Here is a 25,807-nt window from a genome sequence, read left to right as displayed (position 1 = left end):
CTTTTTTCAAGAAGTACGTTTCAACAATTTCATTGTTGAATATTTGTCTCTATAAATACTATTAACATGTCAATCACCTTCAGAAATAATCATTAGTAGTCTCACATACCATTCTGACAATTATATGCAGTGTTTATTTTAGGTCCGTCGAATCAAAATCTATTTTAAAAAGTGACATAAGAAAAAAGGAAGTTGGCAATTTTGTTATAAACATTCTTGGCCTCGAAAAGTATTCGCATCTGTTAATGTTATACAATTCGTATAATATGATTAACAGCTCCGATTTTTTTATTACTATTTGCGAGGACTGTAAACTGAATAACTTTCAAATATTCTTTCTTCATTCATACAAACAGGGCCGATAAATGTTTAGAAATACTATATACTTACACGAATGTTTGCTTAAAGTGATTTTTCTGTTAACCTCGTATAAGAAGCAACTCGACAAAATAGAAACTTGTGCCAGCCGAGACTTAAGGAGGTCTCAATTTTAACTTGCGATATTTGTAGAACTTCAGAAAAAATTTATCATAACGGAAAGTAGTCATTTTAGATGGATTTCTTCGTCCAGTTGTCGATTATCTTACGACATATCCGGACGTTAACTCCTATGAATTTTTGTATTTACATCAACACTCATGAATATAACTTCATTCAATTCGAGTCACATGGATATTTGAAGATTTGTTTGTATGTAGATTCAACGATTTCAAACATCACAATTTCAAAGATTTTTCAGCCGACATTTTCCTAAAAGCCATGGCAGGTTTAATTGTTAAATTGGTCATTATCACAGTATCTCTCTGTAAACGTTTACAGGCATCTCACTGTAAACATTTCCGAAATAAAAGCAAATCATCTTAGAAACCAAAATGACAACTTCATCATTGAAAGGTTTTTGGCAGTTCTGAAGAAATTTCATTTTTCACGCATAAAAAATCTAAGTAAACTATCGGCATAACATCTATCCACATTCAAGAATTCCTTCATAATCGGTGAGTACCTTTTTGAGATTTTGTAGCTTGAAGGATCGTACAGATTGACAACAAATAACCAACAAAGTGTCAACATATGTCATTGTGGAAAACCATAAAGGATATCAAGAATCGGAAAGATTTCAAATTGATAACTTGAGTATTTTTTTATGAACCTTTTACTATAACTTATTCGGAAAGATTGATTTAGTAATATTATTTCATCAATTATATTCAATTACGGTGTAATAACAGCATCACATTATACACCACCGATAAAATAGCAGATATCGTCATGAGAAGACATATCTTAAAAGAATTTCAATGTAATGTTTGTGACTAAGTGGAATAACAATAAGTAAAAATCTTCGTTTGCAACTCTGGTGGTTATGAGGGCATTTTTTGCGAAAAGAAAATGTAGTATCATTAACTGTTACATCTTAAAACACTGGATTAATCAGTAGTACACACAATGTTCCTATTATTAGAATATTGTTAGACACATAACTTTACCATGGACTTCCTATCTTCCAATGTAAAAAAAATTGAACTTCTTCTAGCAATGTTATATAAATATTTCAAAAATATTTTCATGAAATGGAAACCGAAGAGCAAGTTTATATTCTTGGAGTAACCAAAAAATATTTGATCACGAAGTCTCACAGGGCACCGTTTTGGGACTACTGCTATTCGATACATAGATACCTATTGATGATCTTTTTAATATCGAAAGTAAAGGTAAAATTAATTGTTTTGCAGATGACACCGCTATCGTACATAAAGACAACTTGGTTTGAATTGACATAGATAGTTAATTGCGATATGAAAAAAAATCAAAACTTGGTTGGAATTTATTAACAATTTATTTCAAAAAACAAAATATCAACCATTCTCTTCATACAAATTTGGGAACATTTGAAATTGGAATTAATGAAATTTATAAAACTGATTGTATCGAATATTAAGGCATCATGATTCACAAACAACTAAAATGGGATTTACATATCAACTATCTGCTAAGAATATTAAGATAATTACCCCCGAAATTTTGAAGAACTTTTTTAATAATCATCAGCTTGAAATATTATATTATTCATTTGCGTAGTCACAATTAAATTTTGGATTAATAAGGTGGGGTGGTATTATTAAAAATTCTTTTAAAAAATTAGATACTCTTCAAAAATGGTTTTTTGAAATAATGTATGATCTGCCTATCCAATAATTTTAAAATGAATTATTTAAAGATAGTGAAAAAATTGACATTCGACAATTATTACGTTACAATATAGTTCAATATATATCAAATAAAATTCACATATCTATAAAACAAAAATTAAATAATACCTCAAAATCAAACATTTGCAAATAAGTAGCTCAAAAAAAGTTCATTTAAATACACGAAGTTGCTCCACCCAAAATGTTCTATCCCACAAACCAATAGTCCGACAGCTGTGAAATTTCTACATCTGTCTGCTACTACCCTATAGAGAGAGAAAAACATAACATTTTTATATTCAAATTAGAAAGCTTGTGTTCTTCTAATTTCGAAATTCAAGAATCAAAAACTATTGGAGGAAAATTACGTTGAAAGAAATTCTGTAAGGATAGTTTCGATAAAAGCAATTTCATACAGTTATTCTGAAGATGGCAAAAGTGGCATTTTTATCGAAACGATTCAACAGTAATTACGCGATACGAAAATGCAGGATAGCAATCCGTTGTTCAACGCTGATAACATTTGTGATAGAACAACAAACGTGAATCCATTTACGTATCATGCAGTATGGGCGTTACATTTATTTTTTATGAAATCACCCACAAAAACCACATATTTATTCAACCGCTTCCTACGACTATATCAGCGATTACAAATGAGCAACGGATATGAATTTCTCTTATGGAAATTGAGAAACATATTTTCTCTTTAGTCGAGGAGTCACCTTCAATTGCACATCCGAACCTTATTTATTTATCAGAAATACCAGGTTTAAAATTTCAAATGATTTCATTTACGGACAAAAGTATTCACAACTTTTAATATTCGCGACAATTCATACTCAACGATTTTGATTCATTCTATGGCCGTTCTCCGAAGCGTCTTGAGCAGCAACATATTTTTCTTGACTCCGAAATCGGATACGTGCTGCATGTTCTTTGAAACGAGTGTTTATAGCTTGCTTAGTCTGACCAATATAATTTTTGTCGGTCAGAGTAAGCGATTCATTAAAACTCGTTTTAAACAGTTCGTGATCCGTTTTCGGTCGTTTATTCAAGATGGCGAAAAACTGGCATGAATCTTTGAATTGGCATAACTTTCTGTTTATGAATCGTTAAAAATAAATGAAACACTAAATGAGTGAAACTATAGTCCATTCGGTATTATCTGAGAGTGAAAGAATTTCAAGAATGCAAACATTCCGGTACATCAAAGAAAGCAACATAGTCGTCTCAAGCAAGTGGCACTGCAATTCATCCACAAAGTCACTAAGATATTTCTACCCGCTACGCCCCTTGAGGGCGCCGCTAAAGAGCCATTAAAATAGTGAGTTGTGACAAACGACGTCAAAAAAGGCGGCCGACGCTGTTTATCAAATTGCGTTAATTATAATATTAACAGGCGTCATACTGGGGTATTAATATAAATTTTCCAAAGATAAATTCGATGTGAAGATATTTTATTTTGAGAAGAACAATTTTATATTTGAAATAGTTTTTTATTCAAGATTGTTACCTTCTACAGATCTATAAAATTATCTATAATAAATACAGATGTAGAAAGGGAAAACAATTACTGCATTTGATAAATTAGCTTTTTAAAAAAAATATCTAATTTGTAGTATTTTGCTTATAAAAATGAATATATGTCAACTGGTGACGTTTAACAGAGTATCCATTTTCTTTATCCAACCTATTTAATTCAAAACATTATTATAATTTGTAGTTTTAATTCGTCTTTTGAAGTAAATCAATTTGATATTATTATTATTATTATTATTATTTACACTGACAATATCAAATTGATTGATGGATGATGAATTGAAGATGGATAAAGTCTTGGAAACGTCATGAGAGAAGTATACAATAGGAATATCGAGTCCACTTCAGTACTCCCACGTGGACATGCGGTCCACCCCGGCCTTTAACCGGCGTGAATGGGATCACTATTTATTTTAAAACACTAAAACAATTTTTATTAACACTACTTTTAATTTATTATTAATATGTGTTCATTGCTTTGGAATGTCATATCAAACCACGGCCTAGCAGTTCGGATTTTGTTCTCTCTAATGAATACGAAATAGTATGACATAAAATTGATTTTTGCGGGGACATACATGAACCGTTAATAATTATGTTTCCGCATGTTCCTTTAGTGATGGGAGATACCAGCAACACCTCAACAGATCAAGATAGCGAGAAAAACTCACCACAAGAACCTCTGAACGCCCTCCACCAGTCTAAGTCATCTGAAAATATCGCCGTTTTGTCGAAATCACCGCTATTCAGCAAAGAGGTACTAGAAAAAATTCACGACGCTGCCACTTTCCAGGAAAAAGACAAAAATGTTTCCGATAGTAAATCGAAGGAAATCGATCAGAAAAAAGTGAGTAATCAATTAAATTATCTAAAAGAACAATTCGTTCAGGCAGTCTCAACTTACCGACACTGTAGGTTAAGCTGTTTAAATCTGTTTTTCCGTTAACCAGCTGTCGCACCCCTACGAACGACAACCCTAAGAAGTCGAAACTTGTGAGAGCCAAGGATTAACGAGGTCTTACCTTTTAATGTGTGATTCCTAACACGGACTGACACCTATCAGAAAACAACTACTCCCCTGGCTAATACCACGAAGGGCGTTGAATTATATCCGGCAGGTGTCAGTGTAGGATTCTTCATTGAAGTTATTCCTGCATATGCTATTGGCATAACTACTACCAGAATCGATTTTCAATTAGTGGAACACACTTGCAGACCGATTCCGGCCTGTTTGGCCACTCGTCAGTGCAAGGCAGTGTCTATCATCAACATAAAGTCGATGATTTCCCATAATTGAAAATCTAATTCCTTTCAGAGTATCACTCCTCGAACTAGGCTGAAACGAACGATAAACAACATGTCTGTTATCACTCCGTCTACCCGTGAACGAGGTAACCAACCGCATATCCGAATTTGCCCAATTCCTCGTATAAGGAAGAAAACTTCACAAAGTGAGTGGACATACTTGGAGTCAGGCTGTAAATCAAATTACCTTAAAGAACAATTCGTTCAGGCCAAATAAATTGCAAAACTGTGTTTATTTTACCACGTTGGTTTTACTATAAACCAACCCATTCAGACACAAACATAGCATGATCCACAGACTAATCTGTATTCCGCTATCCACAGAGAATTCAAGTAAGGAATTGAATTTGATAAATTCCAGTCAACCGAGTGTGATGAAAAGTGGATCCTCTACGACAACAGGAGTTGTTCAGGACAGTGGTTGGGCACCGATGAGCGACCCAGGTACTTCCCAAAAGCGAACCATGGTCTTTTTTGCGGGGGTTATAACTTTCTGCAACCGGGCCAAACAATCACAGCAGAGTCCTATTGTGAAAAAAATGTAATAAATTGAGCTTCGAAGGTATATTTCAACCACAATACACTCCAAAGCTTCGTCAACCGACTATCATATTTTCAAGCACTTCGATAGCCCTCTCACCGGTAGAATCTTCGCTAATCAGGACCAGGCAAAACCAGCGGTAATTCTAACATCAAAGTTTAGGCAAGGTGCAAAGGCTTACATGTTTGGGAATGACGGGAGCAATGAGAACTACTCCAACAGCTGCATTGGAGACACTCCTGAATTTACCTCCTTTACACTTTGTGATAATGGGGGAGGCCAGGATGGGCCAATTCAGACTGGAAAACTCACCGAACTACAAAAGATCGGACCGAACAGAAATTTCGGAACAAGTAGAGGAGCACATATTGAATATGTGCACGGACCACATGACACCGAAGTACACCTTTAACACAAACTTCACGGCCAAAATCATAAACCGTGAAAAGTGGAAGACCATTAGTCATCCCACCGAAAACATGTTTGGAAAAAACGCCTGGTATACAAATGGATCGTAGACCAAACATGGAACGGGAGCTGTAAACTACAGCTATTCGCTAGGACTATACACATCTGTCTTTCAGGCGGAAGTGTATGCTATCTTGCAGTGCGCAAGACTTATTAAATTGAGACCTCAAAGAAATGAGCGGATCAAAATTTTTACAGACAGCAAGAGCGCACTAGGGACTCTGACAAACCCGAAGGTGACATCAAAACTGGTCTGGGAATGCCATGAAGAATTGAATGAACTTGCAAACAGGAACAAATTACCTTTGTACTGGGTGCCAGGGCATTCAAGAATCACAGGTAATGATAAAGCTGATGAATGCGCTAGATGCGGATTATCAACTTCATATATAGGTCCTGAACCAGCTCTGGGGATACCAAAATCATTGGTACGAAACCAGGTTAGGACATGGACCAATAAGAAGCATACAGAGTGCTGGACAAAAGTACCTGGCAACAAACACAGTAGAACCTTCATTAGGGAACCGTCCGAGAAAAGAACCGAAGAACTACTTCAATATAGTAGGGATCGGCTCAGAATAATTACAGGGTTACTAACCGGTCACTGTCCGCTTAGAGGACAGTGACAGATAGAGGACACCTGAATAAAATGGGGCCGTACAACGGAGACCTCAGCTGCAGATTATGCAACGAAGGGATAGAAACAGCTTTACACATGTGAGGCACTGAATCACTGGAGGCAGGCAAATCAATATATCAAGGGTATAATTGAAGCAATTATAGATCCTTTGACATTTTTATTCAACTCGTGTATACAAAAAGGATGTTTTCCAGACATGTTTAAATGTACAAAGGTATTGCCTCTTTTTAAAAAAGGAGACAGGTCTCTGGTTGGTAACCATAGACCAATATCAATCATTCCCGTTTTGGGAAAAATCTTCGAAATTATTTTGAAGAACAGACCTTTTTTATTAATAACAAATTATTTAGTGAAGATCAATACGGATTCAGAGCGGGTAGATCAACAACAGATGCAATTCGAAAAACTGTGAGTCTGGTTATCGAGGGTATTGAGAGAGGTGAACATGTGATATTAACCATGTGTGATCTCTCTAAAGCATTCGACTGCGTTTCGCACGAGGTTCTGTTCAAAAAGTTGGAGTTTTATAGAGTCAGGGGGCTACCACTCAGTTTATTTCAGTCGTACTTATGTAACAGAACCCAATCTGTGTGTGTGTGAATGGTGTACCGCAGGGATTCGTTCTGGGACCATTCCTATTCTTGATATATTTCAATGACTTCAGTCATTTTATGTCACCAGGTAAATGTGTTCTTTTCGCAGATGATACAACTCTAATAACGTCTCAGAAAAACATAATCGAATTACCATCAATTACTGATGATACTTTGAGACAGGCATCTCTGTGGTTCATAACAGATCAGTTGAAATTAAATGAAAGCAAAACCCAGAAGGTCTTGTTTACGACCTCAAATACTGAAACCACTGAAAATGGCGATGATACTGCCAAACTACTAGTACTCACTCTTGACCGGAATTTATCATGGTATGCACACATTGATGAACTGAGTAAGAAGCTGTGTAAGAGTTTATTTGCTTTTCGACAGCTACATAGAGTATTGTCTCTTGACGCCCTGAGAAGTTCATATTTTGCTTCGTTCCACTCACATATGAATTATTGCATAGTTTTGTGGGGTAATTCCTCTTACTCCATTGAAATCTTCAGACTCCAGAAAAAAGTAGTCAGAATATTGATGAATGCTAATTATAGAGATCACTGTTAGCCGCTTTTCAAAAAAATGGGTATACTACCACTACCATCGGTATTCGTATATAGTCAATTACTTGAAATCCTTAAAAATAAATCAATCTATTCGCAGCATCAGAATATTCATCATCATGCTACAAGAAATGCAGATCTGTTCAAACTCACAAGGTCTATTCAAAATTCATTGAATATCGATCTCTACAATCATCTTCCTAATTCTTTCAAAGTGCTCAAACAAAGCTCCTTCAAAAACAGAGTCAGAAATATTCTCCTGAAAAACTATTTTTATAATACTCAGGATCATTTAAGTACTTCAATTATGCTATCTATCTATGGACGTACAAAATTACGCCCAGAAGAATATAACGAACATACAACACGGTACCTGTACAAACTATTTCGGGGAACGAGATTGATGGAATGGGTGTCATGAGAAGATGGGAGAATAATCGCAATAAGCCCAAGACGCTGCAGTGTTTTCTGGAGACTTGGACTAAATGGACAAGTCAGACAGCTCCCAAGGTACAAAAATAAAATCAAAGTTAATAGGGGAAGCGTTGCATCTGTGTATTTTTAATCTGCGGACCCTCACAAAGCAAATGGTCTGCAATTTCGAAGGCACAGCCCTCTCTGTCCCAATCTGCAGTTTACAGAGTTCCTGTAAGACCCCCATTCATCAATCTCAGATTTTTTTTATCCTTTTCTAGAATGTTCAGCTTGATCGATATTACTGCTTTGCTGACGACAGCACACTTGTTTCGCCATTCCATTTGGATTCCAGGACATCGGCTCTTTCATCTGGAAAACTGAGTTCATGTGGAATAAACTTTCTGAGAAAGTTTTTTCAAATGGATTTAATCTCCAGCGATTTTCCTGTAGTGCTTATGTTGTATCCTTTAAAAAATACTAGTCGCTTGTGTCTATATCCGGCTATGATTATGTCGAAATTCTTCCTTCCTGCGGCTTATTGGCTCTTTTGCAAGGAAATTCTATCCCATTTGTTCTTGATTTCTATTTGTTAGTTGTCTTCGGGAGTTTTGCAGTCCAAGTCGCTTTGTTTTGTCAAAAACCCTCGACGCGAGAAATGTCATTGACCTAACTTTGTACACTTGTTGATAGATGGTGCAACAATCGATATCTGTCACGCGTATTCTATGCATCTCGCTCACAACTGTTTTGTTTTCGTGTCCAAGTACCAAAATATTCTAAATAGATTCCTTGTTTTCCACGGTAAAACTGTGAGAATTTGGATTTCAGGAACCGGACACGACTAAAACTGAAGATAATCTAGGAGGCGATCAAGAACAGTCGGTAAGCGATAATACGAAAATTAAAAACATCGAACAACCCTTGCCCACCACGATAGAGAGAAAATTACGAGCGGGTTCTGCAGCAAGCGGTCTCAACCAGAGCGAGCGGATCCCGAGAAATCAAAGCGACATTTTCTCTTTGAAAGAACAAACTAGCGTGGCTTCTTCGATTTTTTCCATCAACGGATCACCTTCTAGGAAGGTAATTATTTCTGATAAACGTATAGATTCTTTTGCTTAGGAGTCTGAAGGTACGACGGTAGGTTTGTCGGTTTGTCAGTGAATCGAATTCAACATTAAATCGCGTAAGTGTATGAGACTCAAATACTTCTTCTCGTAGGTGTTTCGCAAAAAGGAACTAATCGCCAGCACGGTAATACCGTTTGGTCAAGTATCTACGGAACCCCCCTCTGACAAGGTATCTCCCAGGGACAGGATGAGGGACAGGGACAGCTACAACGACATCAAAAGACCCACCAGCTCGCTCAGAAATCCTTTAACCGGTACCGGACTGAGTTCCAACGACGAATACAATAAGTCCAGGATGACTAAAAGAAAAGGTGAATATTAATTCAAAACCACTTACAAAAAAACGACAGGGTGTTGAAAAATTCAGACTTATTTCTTCATGATTTTAGTCTGAATCCAGGAATGTTGGCAGGTTTGCTCTATTAGCAAAGTAATTAGCTGTTAAGCAAGAACTATAGCAAAAATCGATTCATTAGCACAAGTTTCATTGAATAAACTGGGAAAGGTCACTCATAAAGGTCACACATACTACATTTCGATGTGCTGATGAATTCAGATTGTAGGAAAGCAGTTCAAGTGGCTATGCAAGTAATCTACTTTCACACACATATTGCAACCCAAATTTTGGAAGCTTGTAAGGATATTGTTCACTAGCTTATATACGTGGGCCATCAAAAATGCCAGCCTTTAATTTTTTCATTACTGAGTCAGTAGTGTAGCTATGGGCATACGACGGAATTCAAAGTCAAGCACCGTAAATCTTATATTTGATATTATGATAAATATATCTCCTGTCAAAACATCACGGTGAACATTCCAGCTAAGTTTTGATACGCTATTATGAAAGTGCCGAAACTGGGGACCCGACACATCACGGTGAACGTCTCAGCCCATTTTTTATGATACATTATTGAAAATTGTGCATCAACAAAGATGGGGGGGACCGTACCTCAGTACGGACATCCTAGCCCATTTTTTGTATCAGTTGGGATTCTATGATAAAAGAAGACACAGTTATGAAGCCAAAATGTGGTTTCAATGCATCATAACAATCGTTTATGAAATTTAGTCTACATTGTAAATTTTCATCTTCAATTACTTTGTTCCGCATAATCCCAAGGCAGTAAAATCTTATATAATTCTAACGAAACTGGAAATTCGACCGAAAAGAATGTCTAATTATTAACAAAATTCTGTAACGAATGTTCAATTTGTCGGGTCTCCAATTTCGGCACATTCATAATAGCGTATCAAAAATTTGCTGGGATGTTCATCGTGATGTTTTAAATCCAAATCATAGGAAATTATTTGTTTTATGAGAGAGAGGACATTGTTAGATCAAGATCTTCAGATGATGTGGTGCTGCAGGTTTTTCCGGGTTTTCCTGCAGCTGAAAAAACAAATGCGCCACTGGAATCAATGAAGTCGCCCCGGAGCGCCAATTAATTTTTATTGTTGTATTTATTTTATTTTCAATGTCATAAATTAAAATAGGAAATATATTTATCATGATATCAAATATAAGATTTGCAGAGCTTGACCTTGAATTCCGTCGTATGTCCATAGCTACACTACTTGAGTCTACTCCTCATACAGTGAAAACATAACCCTTCATCTACCCTAGTGATGGGAGCGAAATTTTTTTTTGGGAAATGAATAAACTTATTTTTTCCAACCGCCATGTTCTTCCCCACTGTCCAGTCTCTTCTGCTCCAGTATTCATCTTTAGCTTTATTATCCCATGTTCTTTTTTCCAAGTGCCACGGTCCCCTGCATTGTCCAGTCTGTTCTGCTCCAGTGATCATTTCTAGCTCCGCTATCTCAGATACATGGGAAACAGGGGTACTTTGTATATCCATCTTGTAAGCCAAGAAGTAGATCAACACAAACGTTCCACTGATGTTCGTCTAACTTGCTTTTTTCCAAAACAAACTTTGTTAAATGGATCATTGGAGTCGACTTTTGCTTACTGCCATTGTGCATTAGTATACGAACTCCGTTGGTTTAATTGTTGCCGACTCATAGAACAACCAAAATAATCACTGTCCTTATCTTCTATAAGATCATCAGTGGTAATTTCATTATCTTCAGAGAACTGTTGGAGTTAATGAAACTTTGGAATTGGTACTTATTCTGAGTGAAGAAGTAGGCATATTGCAGAAGGTAGATCTGTTGTTCTTTGTAATTGATACTGTATATTGTTTCAGATGGCAATCCATTGCTTGGCTTGGGTTATAGTCCAGAAGTGGCACCGTCGACGCACAGGATCCCACCGGGTGGTTATTCCCACAAACTTTGGTGAATACTGATGAATCAGTAACAAAAATTACAAGCGTTTTTTTTTTACTCTCCACCGAATATAGTATACTGATAACTAGATTATTAGAAAATAAAAATACTGCCAGAGATGCACTTTCAATCAACCATTCTAATCATTTATCATGAAATGTGTTGAAATAAGAAAAAAGGGGATAACGAAACTCTAAAAAAGTGTTTCTAAACATCAAAACTGCAACACTATTCTCGACGCGTGTTTCACCAACCAATTAAGCGCTTTCAGGAGATGTAGACATTAGTCTATTTCTTTAATATGATATAGCAAACTTCAAAATACTGTTGTAAATCATGCCCCAAAGAAAGTAACGATGGCCGTCACTGGTAGTCATAAGCTAATTGTGACGTAACTAAGAGCGCCCGAATGATCGATGTTCGCTGCCGCTCTAGATGCAGCGACAATAATGCTACCGATTTCGATGGAATTCCGGCGAAATGTTCTACCGCATTCGACTACGATATATAAACGCTAGCCACGAGCATATCGACACAGTCAAGTGGAAGTTACAGTGCGGTACGCGAAGTGATCTAGTAAAGAGATAGACATTCGAATAATAGTTGAAGTGTTTGTTGTATTTAAAGTAGAATGAAGTTAAGTTTGATGAATATTCAGTGCAGTCAATTATTGGTCAACCCACGTAACAATACTTCCTATAGTTGTATGTATACGGCGAGTAGCAAGAATATGGTCGTATTACCAATTGATAGTTTTTTCAACTGAACAACCAATATTGTTTTTACTTTTGAATTTGGATTGAAATTTTCAATACTTTAGCACGTTTTTAATGTATCACATACCTGCACAGCTTACCAGTTCAGATCAGGCATAAATGATATATTTATAATTTTCGCTGGAGAAGAGGATTACGTAATGATTCTAACCGATCTAATAGTGCTTTAATTAGATACTTCATTACCTGCGTATCAATCAGTGATATTAGTAACTTATACTTAGTGTATGAATTAAAATGGCTACTTCAGTTTTGTCTCCAGTAAAACGAATGAGCAAATGTGCTATTTCTGTTGATGCTGGCAACTATGTTTTTTCAACGTTGCACACACACCGTATGTAGCATTTGATTGATGTGTTGTAAAACAACACCCTGCATACCCAATTTTGTTCTCATATCATTCCAAGCGCGCCCGACTCTTTATCTCTCAAACAGCGATAACGCCACCGCTAACACTCATAAGTCACGTCCACTCCAGCTCTGTCATAGTGACATCTGACTGTCATGTGACTGGGTGGTCTGTCTCTTTAAGGGATACGCCTGGTCCTGGTTGTCTGGATGGTCTATCTGCTCGAATAATTTATGTCCACAGAAAATTCAAATCACTCTGATTGACTGTCTCACCGCCTAACTAGCTGGGTGACAGTTTGAGGACATCACGTGACAATTTGGTACACTCTGATTGGCTGTCTCACTGCCTAACTAGCTGGGTGACAGTTTGAGGACATCACGTGACAATTTGGTACACTCTGATTGGCTGTCTCACCGCCTAACTAGCTGGGTGACAGTTTGAGGACATCACGTGACAATTTGGTACACTCTGATTGGCTGTCTCACCGCCTAACTAGCTGGATGACAATTTGAGGGCATCACGTGACATTTTGGTGCACTCTGGTTGGCTGGGTGATCTATCTGTCTTGTCTGGCGAACTGAAAGACAACTTGACTGGTGTGATGACGTCACTGTCTGCCTGAAGTGCGGCAAAATCATCAGATTCAGTATACGAGTTATACTTTTTTGTACAAGAAAGATATTTTAGGAAATTCAATTTCATGAAATACTACTATAAAAACTTTATTAGGATAATGAATAAACTAATATTTTCATATATTTTTTTATTTTGATCACAATCATCATCTTTATATTTGAATCAATATTTTTGTAGTTGATTTTAATCAACTAACTGACATCGTCCCAACGCTGAGAGGAACTAAATTGTTCATCAAAATGTTAAGGATGTTCTTCAACCCAATTTTTCTAGGGAAAAAACTTCAATAAAACAAATTCCAATTATCATTACCTGGCACATCCTCCAACTGCGTTACCGACAATAATACAGTCCACTGCCTAGAGCATCTGTGATCCAAGCACCTCCCATGTATCCGATATTTTCTGGTTCGACCTCTTGGTTCACAAATAAATTCACTACGATGCATAGTCCACAAATTAATTGAACTCTGACTTAAGGCAGCTCACTCAATTAAAACACAACTTTTCTTAAATTAATCCGACCGAATTGGTTTTTGACCTTTCGAGGCGATAAACAGGGTTATTATTCACAGTTGAAAGAATGTCTGAAATCATTTTTTCGGAAAACTATGATGCCTCAATCAATTATTAATTCATGCATAAGTGAAAATACTGGGCGTTTCTGAAAAATATGCGAATCGATACAGGAGATTCTTTCTGTGGCACAGTTTTCGAAATGTTAGTGGAATTTGTCAATATAAAGTTGTATAATTTGAAGACCGATTGCCATTAAATACTTTTTTTTTATCAGATTGGATATTTTTCCTAAAATTTTCCTAAAATCAAAAAACTTTTTAAATAAATTAAACAAGAGGGGGGGAAATTTTACCAAAAATGTTCATGGATTTGAATAAAAGCATTATCCAACTTGTCAATAACACTTCTCATTATGAATTTCATAGACTTATATACTTTCCCCCAGCAGAAAACATCAAACAAGTCAATAAAGAAAACCTAATAGACACTGGAAAAACTTGAACATTCATAAATTCAAAAGTCATAATTCACTTATCGAAGAAAAAATACAAATCAATACACAACAAGACCAACCTTCAATATACCACACATTACAATACACATTCCTAGAAACAATGAACCTATAGAAAAATCAACACAAAGGATATTACCCGAATTAACCCAAGTACAGGCAAATTTAAAGAGATATCCGGATGAAAGGAGAGGACAAATACCTGCACTAAGGCGTTCTAACCGTATAAGAAAACAAACAAGAAGATAAAACGTTCAGTTTGAGTAGAGCCATGAAGATGATAGCACAACCTGCTATCGAAAGCGCTCGTGTTTAATAATTAGAAATTATTAAAGCTTCAAATCCTTTTTGTGAACGAATTTTAATATTAAAATACTGAAAATAAAAGAAATATAATACATCTTCAGGAAGTAAAAAACATTGAAGGAGAAAAGAAAAATTCACACACAGAAACTGACACAAAAAGTATTTTTTCACAGCTCACGCGCGCACAAAAAAATAGTCCGCGCTAATACCGTCGTCGACGCAAGGAAAACTAATGTTGACACTACGAACAATATCGGAGTTAGATTTAAAGCGGATTCATTATTTTTAATGGGCGGATTTATCTGAACATTTAGAGCATCTTAATTTAAATCAATCTGCGATACCCGATTTCAACATGTGTTCTGACTTGGCAAATCGGAAAAACAGAAACGAATCTCTAATACAGAGTGAATGACGATTCGCAAATTATTTACAGTACATTAGTGCTGAATAACTTGCAAAGATTGTGCAGATTCAATCTGAAGGCATACAAAATAACTTAACAAACCTTATCGGGTTGTTGGATTTGCCTTATGGCAGATAAAATGGAATATTTCTAGAAATATCGATATTAATGTGTCTGTCTTCAGGAAATTATTAAATGTTCCGCCATTTTGTAGCAGGTGAAGATATTGACTTCATATTCTAGAGTTATGAAGTCAGGAGCTTCAAAATGATCTGTCACAAGACTCCCCTTTCCATTTAATTTTTTTCCCCAATTTCACTTCAAAATAAAGTATTCATGCATCAATTTCACTATCCAAAATGAATTTTTTGAGTTGGACATTAAAGAAATGCACTGTATATCAAAACGAAATGAACATATGAATATCTGAGGAGAACACTTTTTCCATACCAGAATATAAACACTGTCTCGCAACGAGGGTTTCGCCAACCAGTTTAGCATCATCAAGAGATGATGTTCTGATGTGAGAAAAATGTTCCCAGAAGTTACAATTTCAACTATCAAAACATATATATGGACCATTGAAAACAAAAAAAAATGGACAAATAAAAAACATTATTTGGAAATTTTGCCGCTATTCTGTAATGATTTTAGTTCGTTTACGAGGTTTTTAGATCATCTTTATAACTATTCTCGACATACGTACTTTCGAAATATATCGAAAGTTTTGGAAATTGTCCAGTTTTGCGGACATAAATGTATTTTCGTCATTGTTCTTTTTTTATTTCAAAAATACGTCGAATGAATTGCTGGGTGTGAATTGAGATATACACATAGTCCAGTCATTATAGTAAGTTCACCTCGGAATTCGAGATACCCAGCTGTAAGTCTGTAAATACTTGTATATTGACACCCTAAAAGTTGTCTACATATGGTAGGGTGTAAGCAACTATTAAATTTCAAGGTCAAAGGTCACAAAAATCGGTTTTTTGCGCTTTTTTTGGAAATATCTCATTTCCTATGGGTTTTTTGCTGTTTGTATTTATTATCAATATTGTAGAATACAAAATTCTCTACAAATTTTGTTTTAAAAAATTTTTTATATGGTGAACCGTTTTCGAGATAGAGGGCGGAGAGCACGCGGTCACAGCATCACTTCAGGTCAACCGGTGCCTCCGGTCGAAAACGCGCCATATATAGTTGATGAACTATCGATAAATCAATGATTATAAATATTTGTCAATTTTTATTAACTATTATATTATATTTTATCATTTTTTTCCTAACTTATCCACTTTTTATTCAGTATTAATTTATTTAACAACACTTACCTGCCCATGTAATTGCAGAATTGTTAATGAAAATATAGGAATTATATTTGAATTTTAACCTAATTAATATTTATAACTTCTTACATGATGAAAAAAAAAACAAATAAATTATGAATTAATCTTTTTATTAAAAAATATCATTGAATACATTTATTTTTATTGAAAGTAAAGAAATGGAATAAAGGGTACAAAAACTACAATTTATAATTTTAATCATCTTCTTCCTCTTCATCGTCGTCTTCTGGCTGCTGGTAAATTTCAAACTGGTTTTCATTATCGTCTTCAACGACATTTGTCTCAAGTTCTTCCATGATTTCGGGGTCAAAGGTTCCATCTTCGTTAATGTCGCTCTGATATGGTAGAGCATTGAGACAAGCTTGCCCATTACATTGGCCACAAGCTAAAGAGCATTGCAAGCCCGCTTTCCTGCATCCACATCGCGAACCACAACCACTCTTGCAGTTGCAGGAAATTGTATTTAGCAAATCTTCTGGAGCAGGTGGTAAAATTGTCATGATAGGCTCCAGAAAATCGTTTCGCATTGCCCAACCCCATACCTGGGGTTCCAAATCATGTCCTGACCAAGTTTGAACTTGATAATATACACGGTTGAAATGTTGATGAGCAGCTGCACTTGTTGGTGGAATATTTGAAAGCTGCACAGGTTTATTAAGTTTTGTAGACTTGACGTAATGCATATAACGAAGATGATCGAGACTTTTCACAGATTTCGGAGCATTCGGAAGAATTTTAAAATTTACAGATTTTAAAGAGGCACTAAATTATTTTCTATTTAAAATGTCATTAGTGTAAATGGGAATGTAATTATATTATGATTTAAGTTTTTCTCTTAATTATTTTTTAATTTTAGTAAACGGTTATCAGTATTATTGAATAGATATAGATTTAATGCATGAAGAAAATGATAAAATATAATATAATAGTTAATAAAAATTGACAAATATCACAGCAAGTGATGCTGTGACCGCGCGCTCTCCGCCCTCTATCTCGAAAACGGTTCACCATATAAAAAATTTTTTCAAACAAAATTTGTAGAGAATTTTGTATTCTACAGTATTGATAATTAATACAAATAGCAAAAAACCCATAGGAAATGAGATATTTCCAAAAAAGCGCAAAAAACCGATTTTTGTGACCTTTGACCTTGAAATTTAATAGTTGCTTACACCCTACCATATGTAGGTTTTGAGACAACTTTTAGGGTGTCAATATACAAGTATTTACAGACTTACAGCTAGGTATCTCGAATTCCGAGATTCTTACCTAATTTAAGCTTAAATGACTGGATTAACAGTGTCCGTGTCTCTAAACAGTCTATCACTATTTTTTTTTCAGTTATCTGGAATAGTCCCGGTATGATCTGTTCCAATTATTTTTATTTTGTTCAAATTTGGGAAAATTAGTTTCTAATCTATGGAAAAGTTCAAAATAATCAACTAGCGTGAGTTAAGTCAAACAGAAATAATTATAACGTGTAATAATTTGCTGTTTCCTTTATATAAGGGGTGTCCTACATACAATTTGGTGATAGGTGAATGAGTTAAGTTGTACTTCATTTGATTTTATGGAACATTCTATATCTTCAAAATCGACGTTGCCAAATTACACTTTTTATTGTGAAAATACTGAGTTTTGAAAAACGACATTCTTGAAAGTGTCATTTATATATCATCGTATAATTGAAGAAATACTGCTAAAAAAGAAAAAATAATGAAATAAATTTGTATTTCAGATTCATTCATTTATGATTAGACTAATGATTGAACATTTTTTTAAATGAAAATTCGACATTTCTTTGAACACCAGTATACTGTTTTGAATCCGTAATTAGATGTTGTTTGAATCTAATATTGTAGTCATGTTCTAATGTTTTGAAGAGTTCATTATTTTTCTCAACAAATATTACTGCATCATATATATACTCCCACCAGGGTAAGTACATTTACCTTTGAAAATATTCAATTTGTTTTTTTTATAATTTCTAGTTATTTGGCTGAATAAGAAATAAGTGTCAGCCGCAAATTGGATAACTTTTTGGTCAACAATATAGGACAAGTTGTTGATATATAAAATAAACAGTAAAGGCTCAAGTATGGAGCCTTGTGGAAACCCCACTTTTCAGATTTAATTTGTAATCCTTCTTCATCTCTTTCTATAAGGTATTGAAATCTCTTTTTTATGTAAGAGTTTCAGTTCCAAATAAACTCCTCTTATTCCGAAATATCAGCGAGTTCTATATCACAGTAAGTTCATTATATAAACCTAGTACTTTGGATTTACCTTTTCAAAACCATTTTAATAATCTGAAATCAGTTTGTGACTTTGAACAAAATTCACAATTCTTGAACATATTACTTTTTCAAATACCTTACTGATATTTGATAACAAAGCTATTGGATGATAGTTTTGCCAATTTGATTATTTTTCTTTTTCATAAATGGCTCTGATTGCAGCAATATTTAACTTATCTGGGAAATTTCCTTTGGTCAACATCAGGTTTATTATGTACCTGAGCAGGAATCACACGTTAAAAGGTAAGACCTCGTTAGTCCTTAGCTCGCACAAGTTTCTCAACTTCTGAAAGTTGTCGTTCGTAGGGGGGCGACAGCTGATTAACGGAAAAACAGATTTTTAAAGAGATCTGCTCAGTTACATATTTCAGTACTTTTATAGGTGTCTCATCATCTCCTACTGATTTTTTGTTTTGGATTGAGATAATTACATCGTATTTTTTTTTGGGTCATATGATTTCAACAACAGTCAGTTTGGTATGGTTATATTTGTCTCTCCTGGAAATTATTTGTTTTTAAATCCATACATTGATTAGTGAAATTTTCATTTGCTTCAATAATTGAAACTGATTTATTTGGATAAATTGATGGATGTAGCCGTTACTACGTGGTAGGAGATCATAATGAAAAGAGAAATGAAAAATTTTCTATGTTTTTTACCACTTTTAATTGTAACTAACGTTACTGCAGTTTCGTCATATATAGACATTCTCAAACTTATACAATAAACTCTTCAAACATACGTATGATTAAATCTTTTTAGCTGCTTTAATGACTTTTTTCAATATATATCAAAAAATTATAAATCTCAAATTCATTCTCAAATGGGCAAATCAACTCAAATTCCTAATTGAAATGTTTTGCCAATAACAATTAGGAACAGCACCTTATAATATAAACTCATGAAAAAAATCCTATACTCAATATAATTTCTTTTTTTTTTAATTTCTATTTCAACACATAAAATACACCTGGAAAACTAAAATTGTAAATGTATTCTGACAAATAAATTGTTTGAATTGCCTGTAACCAAATATTAGTATTTGCTGCTATATATAAAATAAATTAATGAACTGCAGATGAAATTGTATTAAACTGAATGTTTATTAATGACAATAGCAATAAAAATTATTATATACTCGGAATCTTCCTTTCTAAGGAACATAACTTGTAGGTAGGTGATGTTTCAAGGCTCTTCGATTCCAATTACTATTTCGTCTAAATCGATGGTATCTTTGGAATGGATTAGTAGTTGAGGTGATACTTTTCCTGATGTTCTTTCATTTTCATGGTTGAGATCAAAAGCAGAATATCTCAAAAATTGCTTTATAGTGCACCAATTTTTCAGGATAGTTCAATATGTACAATTTGAATAATAAGTTCATACAAAGAATTGGACCAATAACACTTTGGATTATCACCAACAGCTCTCAGTTCCTTATTGAGTAACCAAAATAAACAAAAAAAAAGCCGAATGACCTACTTCATTTCTAAATGAAATAAACCTGAATGAAAACAGTGTAGTAATCATTTTCAAAATGCTAGACCCATGGCTCTTTATGAAATATACTACAAAACAATTCAATAAAATTGGCAGTGACATTGGATTACAAAATATTTACTGCCTACCTTGGACATATTTCCCCGACTTTGGTGTGGATGTCATTCTCAAATTAATCCATCAAAAGCATTGACTGTCTTCGTATCACCCGCTACATTGTCACAAAATATACACATTCAGTTCCGACTTCTCGAAATCTCCGATCTGTTTAGTTTTTCATCGTACCAGAAAAAATATGAAAAAGTTACAAGGAAAACCACCGATAGTGCCATCTGTGACACTGACAGATCCGGCATATCGATCGATAACTCCACCGGCAACGCAGCCACATTCATTAGCAGTATTGCCAAGTAAAAATTAGGCAAGTTATTGAATTCTGAATGTAGTTAGGGTGTTCTGTGTCTGAAGTACAGGAATCACAGAACTCATTATTATATCTTAGCACTAGAACGCGCTTGTTTTAAAATCTGTTTTAAAATCTATTTTTCCGTTAATCAGCTGCCGCCCCTAAACGAACGACAACTCTCAGAAGTTGAGAAACTTGTGCGAGCTAAGGACTAACGAGGTCTTACCTTTTAACGTGTGATTCCTAACACGGTGTGTTAGGAATCACACGGTGTGTGTTAATCTGTTTAAAATCTGTTTTTCCGTTAATCAGCTGTCGCCCCCATACGAACAACAACTCTCAGAAGTTGAGAAACTTGTGCGAGCTAAGGACTAACGAGGTCTTACCTTTCAACGTGTGATTCCTAACACGGTTGCAGAATCATCCCAGCTTCAACCAGATGAATTCTCTCGAGAAAAATATCTGGTCGAGGCAGGAATGGAACCCACGATCTTCCGATCGTGAGTCGAGTGCACTACCACCGCGGCCAATTCCACAACAATTGGTGCTTTATTTAAAATCGTGTGCATAGCATGGGCCAACCGATATATTGACATCCTCAGCAATTTCTTAAATAATGATTCGACGACTCTACATAAAATTTTTTCATTTTCTCAACATTTTCATCGGTTGTTGATGTGCTGGTTTCCAAGGCTTCACGACGCTTGTGTGAAGCTTGTACTACATTTTTCTGATTCAGAGTACAATTACCGTATACCACTGAAAACATCTCAAGTGTTTTTGAGCACTTTATTCTATTTTTAACACAACACAATGACATAGAACAAACGGAAATAGTTGAAATATGCAGTATTGAGGCCAAACACATCCCTTTTTGATATTGAGTGTCTTATGTGTCTCAAATAGTTTATTTTTATATAACGACTAGTTTGGCCCACATAGCATAGCCCACGGTGCAACTTGTGAACTATGTTAGATTTTATATCTAGTGGTGTCTTAGTTTTCTGTACGGAGAAAAAATATTTTTCAACAGTATTCTCATTTGGAAAGGCCACTAGGTAGTAAAGCCAAGTTTTCAGATAAATTTTCCACTATTGGAATTTTTGGGATATTTTGTGTTTGCGGAGAAGAAATTTTTCTCCTGATTATTTTACGGATGAGGTCCCTTGAAAAATTATTTTTTACCAAAAAAGTTTCGATTACTTTGAGATTTTTGTTATGGAACTCAAGATTGGAAATGGATTGTCAACGTGAAACATCGAAAGTCAAATTTAAGAAACTCAAAGTAATTTTTAAAAATCAGAAAATCTTGTATCATTCCTGTGGAAAAGTAAATGCACCTTTGAAAATTCACATAATTCGAAAAAAATATTCGCTGAACACTAAGATGTTGGTAAACAAGATACCGAAGAAAAGTATTTACACGAACTACATAAACCCAAATTACTTCCATAAATTCCTAAAACATTCATCAAGAAAAAATGCAATAGAAATGATTGTATAACCTAGATCCAATGTAGACATCTGTGTTTTGTACTTTCGCCACCAAGGCGCTGGCATCTTGTTTTGAACCCTTGAATGTTTAAAAATGAATATGAAATACTTACTTTTGAAGATTTCATTGTGATGATCTATTTCTAATTCGAGATGTTCGTTGTTCTTGAGCAATATTTCAGATTTCTTAGATCTGGCATTCGATAAACGAGATTGTAGAAGAAACATTATGTTTTGCTTCACGACTCTGTATCATATAATGTCAACATGCCCAATGTCATATTGTACGTCACATGTCACAACCACAAGTCACTTGCCGAAGTAGTAGAGAGTAGAGGTAACTTTATTTTTACAAAATAACATTTTTGTTGTTAAGTTCCATTTGATTCACAATGAACTGAACGGACATAATGCAAAGGTAAATGACTATCAGTTTACTATCTTATCAAAAAAATCAACAATCATAGTTTAATGAGCAATTTTTATCAATATCAGCTGATGCAGATAACAGAAACAGTCTCCTAAACATGGGTAATTCAGGTCTGAAACAACATATAGAAACTGCTCAAAAGACGGGAGTGCTCAAAGTGTCCCAAGGCAAATTGAACGAGTTTCCGCCAGGGTTCAAACAACTGGAATCATCTCTTCGGACCTTGGACATATCTGATAACAAATTTGTAACTCTACCAAATGAAATAAGCAGGTTCATGCAACTGAGACATTTGAATTTAAGCAAAAATAGATTATCAAAGATCCCGGATTGCATAGGTGCTCTTACAAAGCTAGAAACCCTTAATGCTAGTTACAACAATTTGAGCACATTGCCCAGAACGATTTCTAATCTCATCAATTTGAAACAGGTGAACTTGACAGATAATCATATTAAAGATTTTCCCCTGATGTTCTGTGGCTTGAAACACCTTGATGTATTAGACTTGACAAAAAATGAAATCACCTCAATACCTCCCGAAGTGTCTGGTTTAAATGTAACAGAATTAAACTTGAACCAGAACCAGGTAGCTCATATTTCAGGACAAATAGCGGATTGCCCAAGACTGAAAACCCTGAGATTGGAAGAAAACTGTTTGCAGTTGTCTGCGATACCACCAAGAATTTTGGCAGATTCCAGGATTTCCAATTTTTCCATTGATGGTAACTTATTCGAAAGTAAACAGCTTGCTAGTATTGCGGGGTATGATTCTTATATGGAAAGATATACTGCTGTGAAGAAGAAAATGTTTTAAGTAAATTTATGTGTTCTTTTAACAAGTTTTCACAGATTGCATTTCAACTGCTGTCAATTGATTTAATTGAGATTTTGATTTGCTTGGAAAATCTTTCGCTCTCCTGAATAAGAGACGTGGAGGAGACAAAAAGTGGTTATATGATGATACGTACATACTGTGATTATGCTAACGCATAATTATCTTTTACACTGTTTTCATTTAGCTAGGAGTTGTGACTATGTACAAGATTGTAAAAGCAATCACTATCAGGCTGTGTTGATTGAGAAACATTCCATTTAAACTAAATGCAACATTGAGATAGCACAATGAGCCTTATGTCGTGAAAGTCAATTTCCAGAGAAGTCTCGGGATCCTCATAAATAGCTGTAAAATTTTGTGTCTACTCTCTTATATTATGAATCAATGATTACTATCATAAACTTAAAATTTAGTAATATTACACTTCCGCTTCTGTGTGATCTGAATATATTTTCCAGAGTATGAGGTAATACATTAAAAAGGCATAATCATATGCAAGGCAGCTGAAAAAAGATTCTTGATTGAACATTGGGTGTCAATCACTTTGCACTTGTCATATACAATAAGTGTGGTTGTGTTCACCATAATAATCTTTCAAATAACATATTGCGTCAGTTAAATTCACACGCTAATCTGATTTTGCCTTCTACTGAAGCTTCTAGTTTTAGAATCCATTTTAATTTCAGATCACTCTGTACATATCTTCATCATGAGTGTCACTGAAGTTGTGATGAAACGTAACAATATAATATTTCACATCAACTGTACTCAATATCTGCAACTAATTGTAAAATTATCATCTGTGGTAGGCATAGTCATGAAATATACGCATGTCTCCTTTAAATTAGACAATCAGTGTTTTAGAAATATCAGATGTCAAATTATTTTACTCTCACTGGGTCCAAATGCTGCTTCTAGAGCCAAGGTATTCAAGAAATGAATTATAACGGCTCACTCATTGGTTAGATTACTAAATACTTCTGTTTCAATGAGGGTTTTGAAAGTTTCAATTTTCACACGACTGATTTTCGAATCAAACTTGCTGACTTTATGTAGTCATTCACAATTATTATGAAAATCTACTATTTATTTGTATAATGTATTGAAGCCTTGTTTTTTATTGATAGGCCATTTCAAACGGGACTCTTTGAAAACCTATTGTAGAAACTGTTGACATTTGAAATGGAACTTTATCTCACTCGAAACAAAAGTATTTGGAATATTGATTTGAGTAAAATTACAATCTGTATAATTGTGTACTTTCTACTTTGTAACATATACAGGTTTTTTCTATGAAATGTATTTTGTCTATCTATATCTTCTATTTATATTTTATATGGATATGTTGCACATCCTGCTCTATATTTTATAAATTATTATAAAACTATTTTCCATCTGCAGAAATAAAACAATTACAAATGAATGTGTTTCATTAGTGATATTTAAGGAAGTCTTTGCAGTGTTAAAAATAAACTAATTCTTATAGCTGCAGTTGATGAGGAATAAAAATTTGAGAAAGGAAACATTTTCTTAAATAAATCTATACTAATATAAATGTTGAAGTTTGTGACGATGTATGTTTGGGACTCTTTCACGCCTAAACGACTGAACGGATTCAGATGAAACTACATGAACACTTCTTATACATCAGAATAACATATAGGCTACAATTTACAAAGATTAGGTATAATTTTGGTTGTAATATAACGATAAGTATTCAGTAAGTCGGAAAAATTCTTGTTTCCCGAGAGCTATCTTGGCGTGCGCTGCCTATATCTTAAATAGTTCTGAGAATAAAAGTCTGCGATTCACATAATTTATGGCTGATTACTACACCAAACATTCACTTCATTTTTTACTTCGAGAAAGCTGTTACAATGAAAATCAATAGTAGCATTCATTTTTTCTCGAGAGAATTTATCTGGTTGAAGCTGGAATGATTCTGCAACCGTGTTAGGAATCACACGTTGAAAGGTAAGACCTCGTTAGTCCTTATCTCGCCAAGTTTCTCAACTTCTGAGAGTTGTCGTTCGTATGGGGGCGACAGCTGATTAACGGAAAAACAGATTATAACGTAAAATTAAATTTTTTAACGCTCTTCATTGATTCATTATGAAAATTTTCTTAAATCAGAAGATAATAACGTATTTAGTGTGTGAATCAGCTATTACCTACCGTTATTTAAATTCAGTGCTTCTTGATTTACTTGAAATAAAATAAACACTACAAATGCTTTAGGTACTTAAATGATAACTACAAATAATTAAATTTCAAATGGTGCGTAAACACATTTTCACTAATCCATGATCATTT

The 25,807-nt window shown here is 34.6% G+C and overlaps 3 protein-coding genes across 7 annotated transcripts in view; 2 read left to right on the top strand and 1 right to left on the bottom strand.

Moving 5' to 3' along the window:
- The window catches only part of C3G (C3G guanyl-nucleotide exchange factor), an 83,542-nt gene extending 61,065 nt beyond the window's left edge, over positions 1-22,477 (bottom strand). The window contains exon 1 of one of the 5 annotated variants that reach the window (XM_074183075.1): positions 22,343-22,477. In XM_074183075.1, the coding sequence (XP_074039176.1) occupies positions 22,343-22,457 (115 nt within the window). In that variant the 5' untranslated portion in view covers positions 22,458-22,477. Of the gene's footprint in view, positions 1-13,756; positions 14,211-20,457; positions 20,690-22,342 lie in introns of those variants that run through there. The other 4 variants (XM_074183078.1, XM_074183073.1, XM_074183074.1 and 1 more) reach the window with 4 other exon arrangements.
- LOC111510252 (uncharacterized) lies at positions 836-11,797 on the top strand. Its single transcript, XM_074183083.1, has 5 exons — positions 836-995; positions 4,349-4,578; positions 9,090-9,344; positions 9,483-9,702; positions 11,599-11,797. Exons 2-5 carry the CDS (start codon positions 4,351-4,353, stop codon positions 11,691-11,693), a joined length of 798 nt encoding a protein of 265 aa, XP_074039184.1. The 5' UTR covers positions 836-995; positions 4,349-4,350; the 3' UTR covers positions 11,694-11,797.
- Positions 22,478-22,756: 279 nt separating the features above from the next.
- Positions 22,757-24,917, top strand: LOC111510251 (leucine-rich repeat-containing protein 57). Its single transcript, XM_023166158.2, has one exon. It carries the CDS (start codon positions 22,757-22,759, stop codon positions 23,471-23,473), a length of 717 nt encoding a protein of 238 aa, XP_023021926.2. The 3' UTR covers positions 23,474-24,917.
- Positions 24,918-25,807: the final 890 nt, after the last annotated feature.

The sequence above is a fragment of the Leptinotarsa decemlineata genome, unplaced genomic scaffold (assembly GCF_025532065.1).
Source record: "Leptinotarsa decemlineata unplaced genomic scaffold, Ldec_3_MD MMD2_tig00026330_RagTag_RagTag, whole genome shotgun sequence".
In the NCBI taxonomy this organism is placed as follows: Eukaryota; Metazoa; Arthropoda; class Insecta; order Coleoptera; family Chrysomelidae; genus Leptinotarsa; species Leptinotarsa decemlineata.
This window is presented reverse-complemented; position numbering and strand designations above follow the sequence as displayed.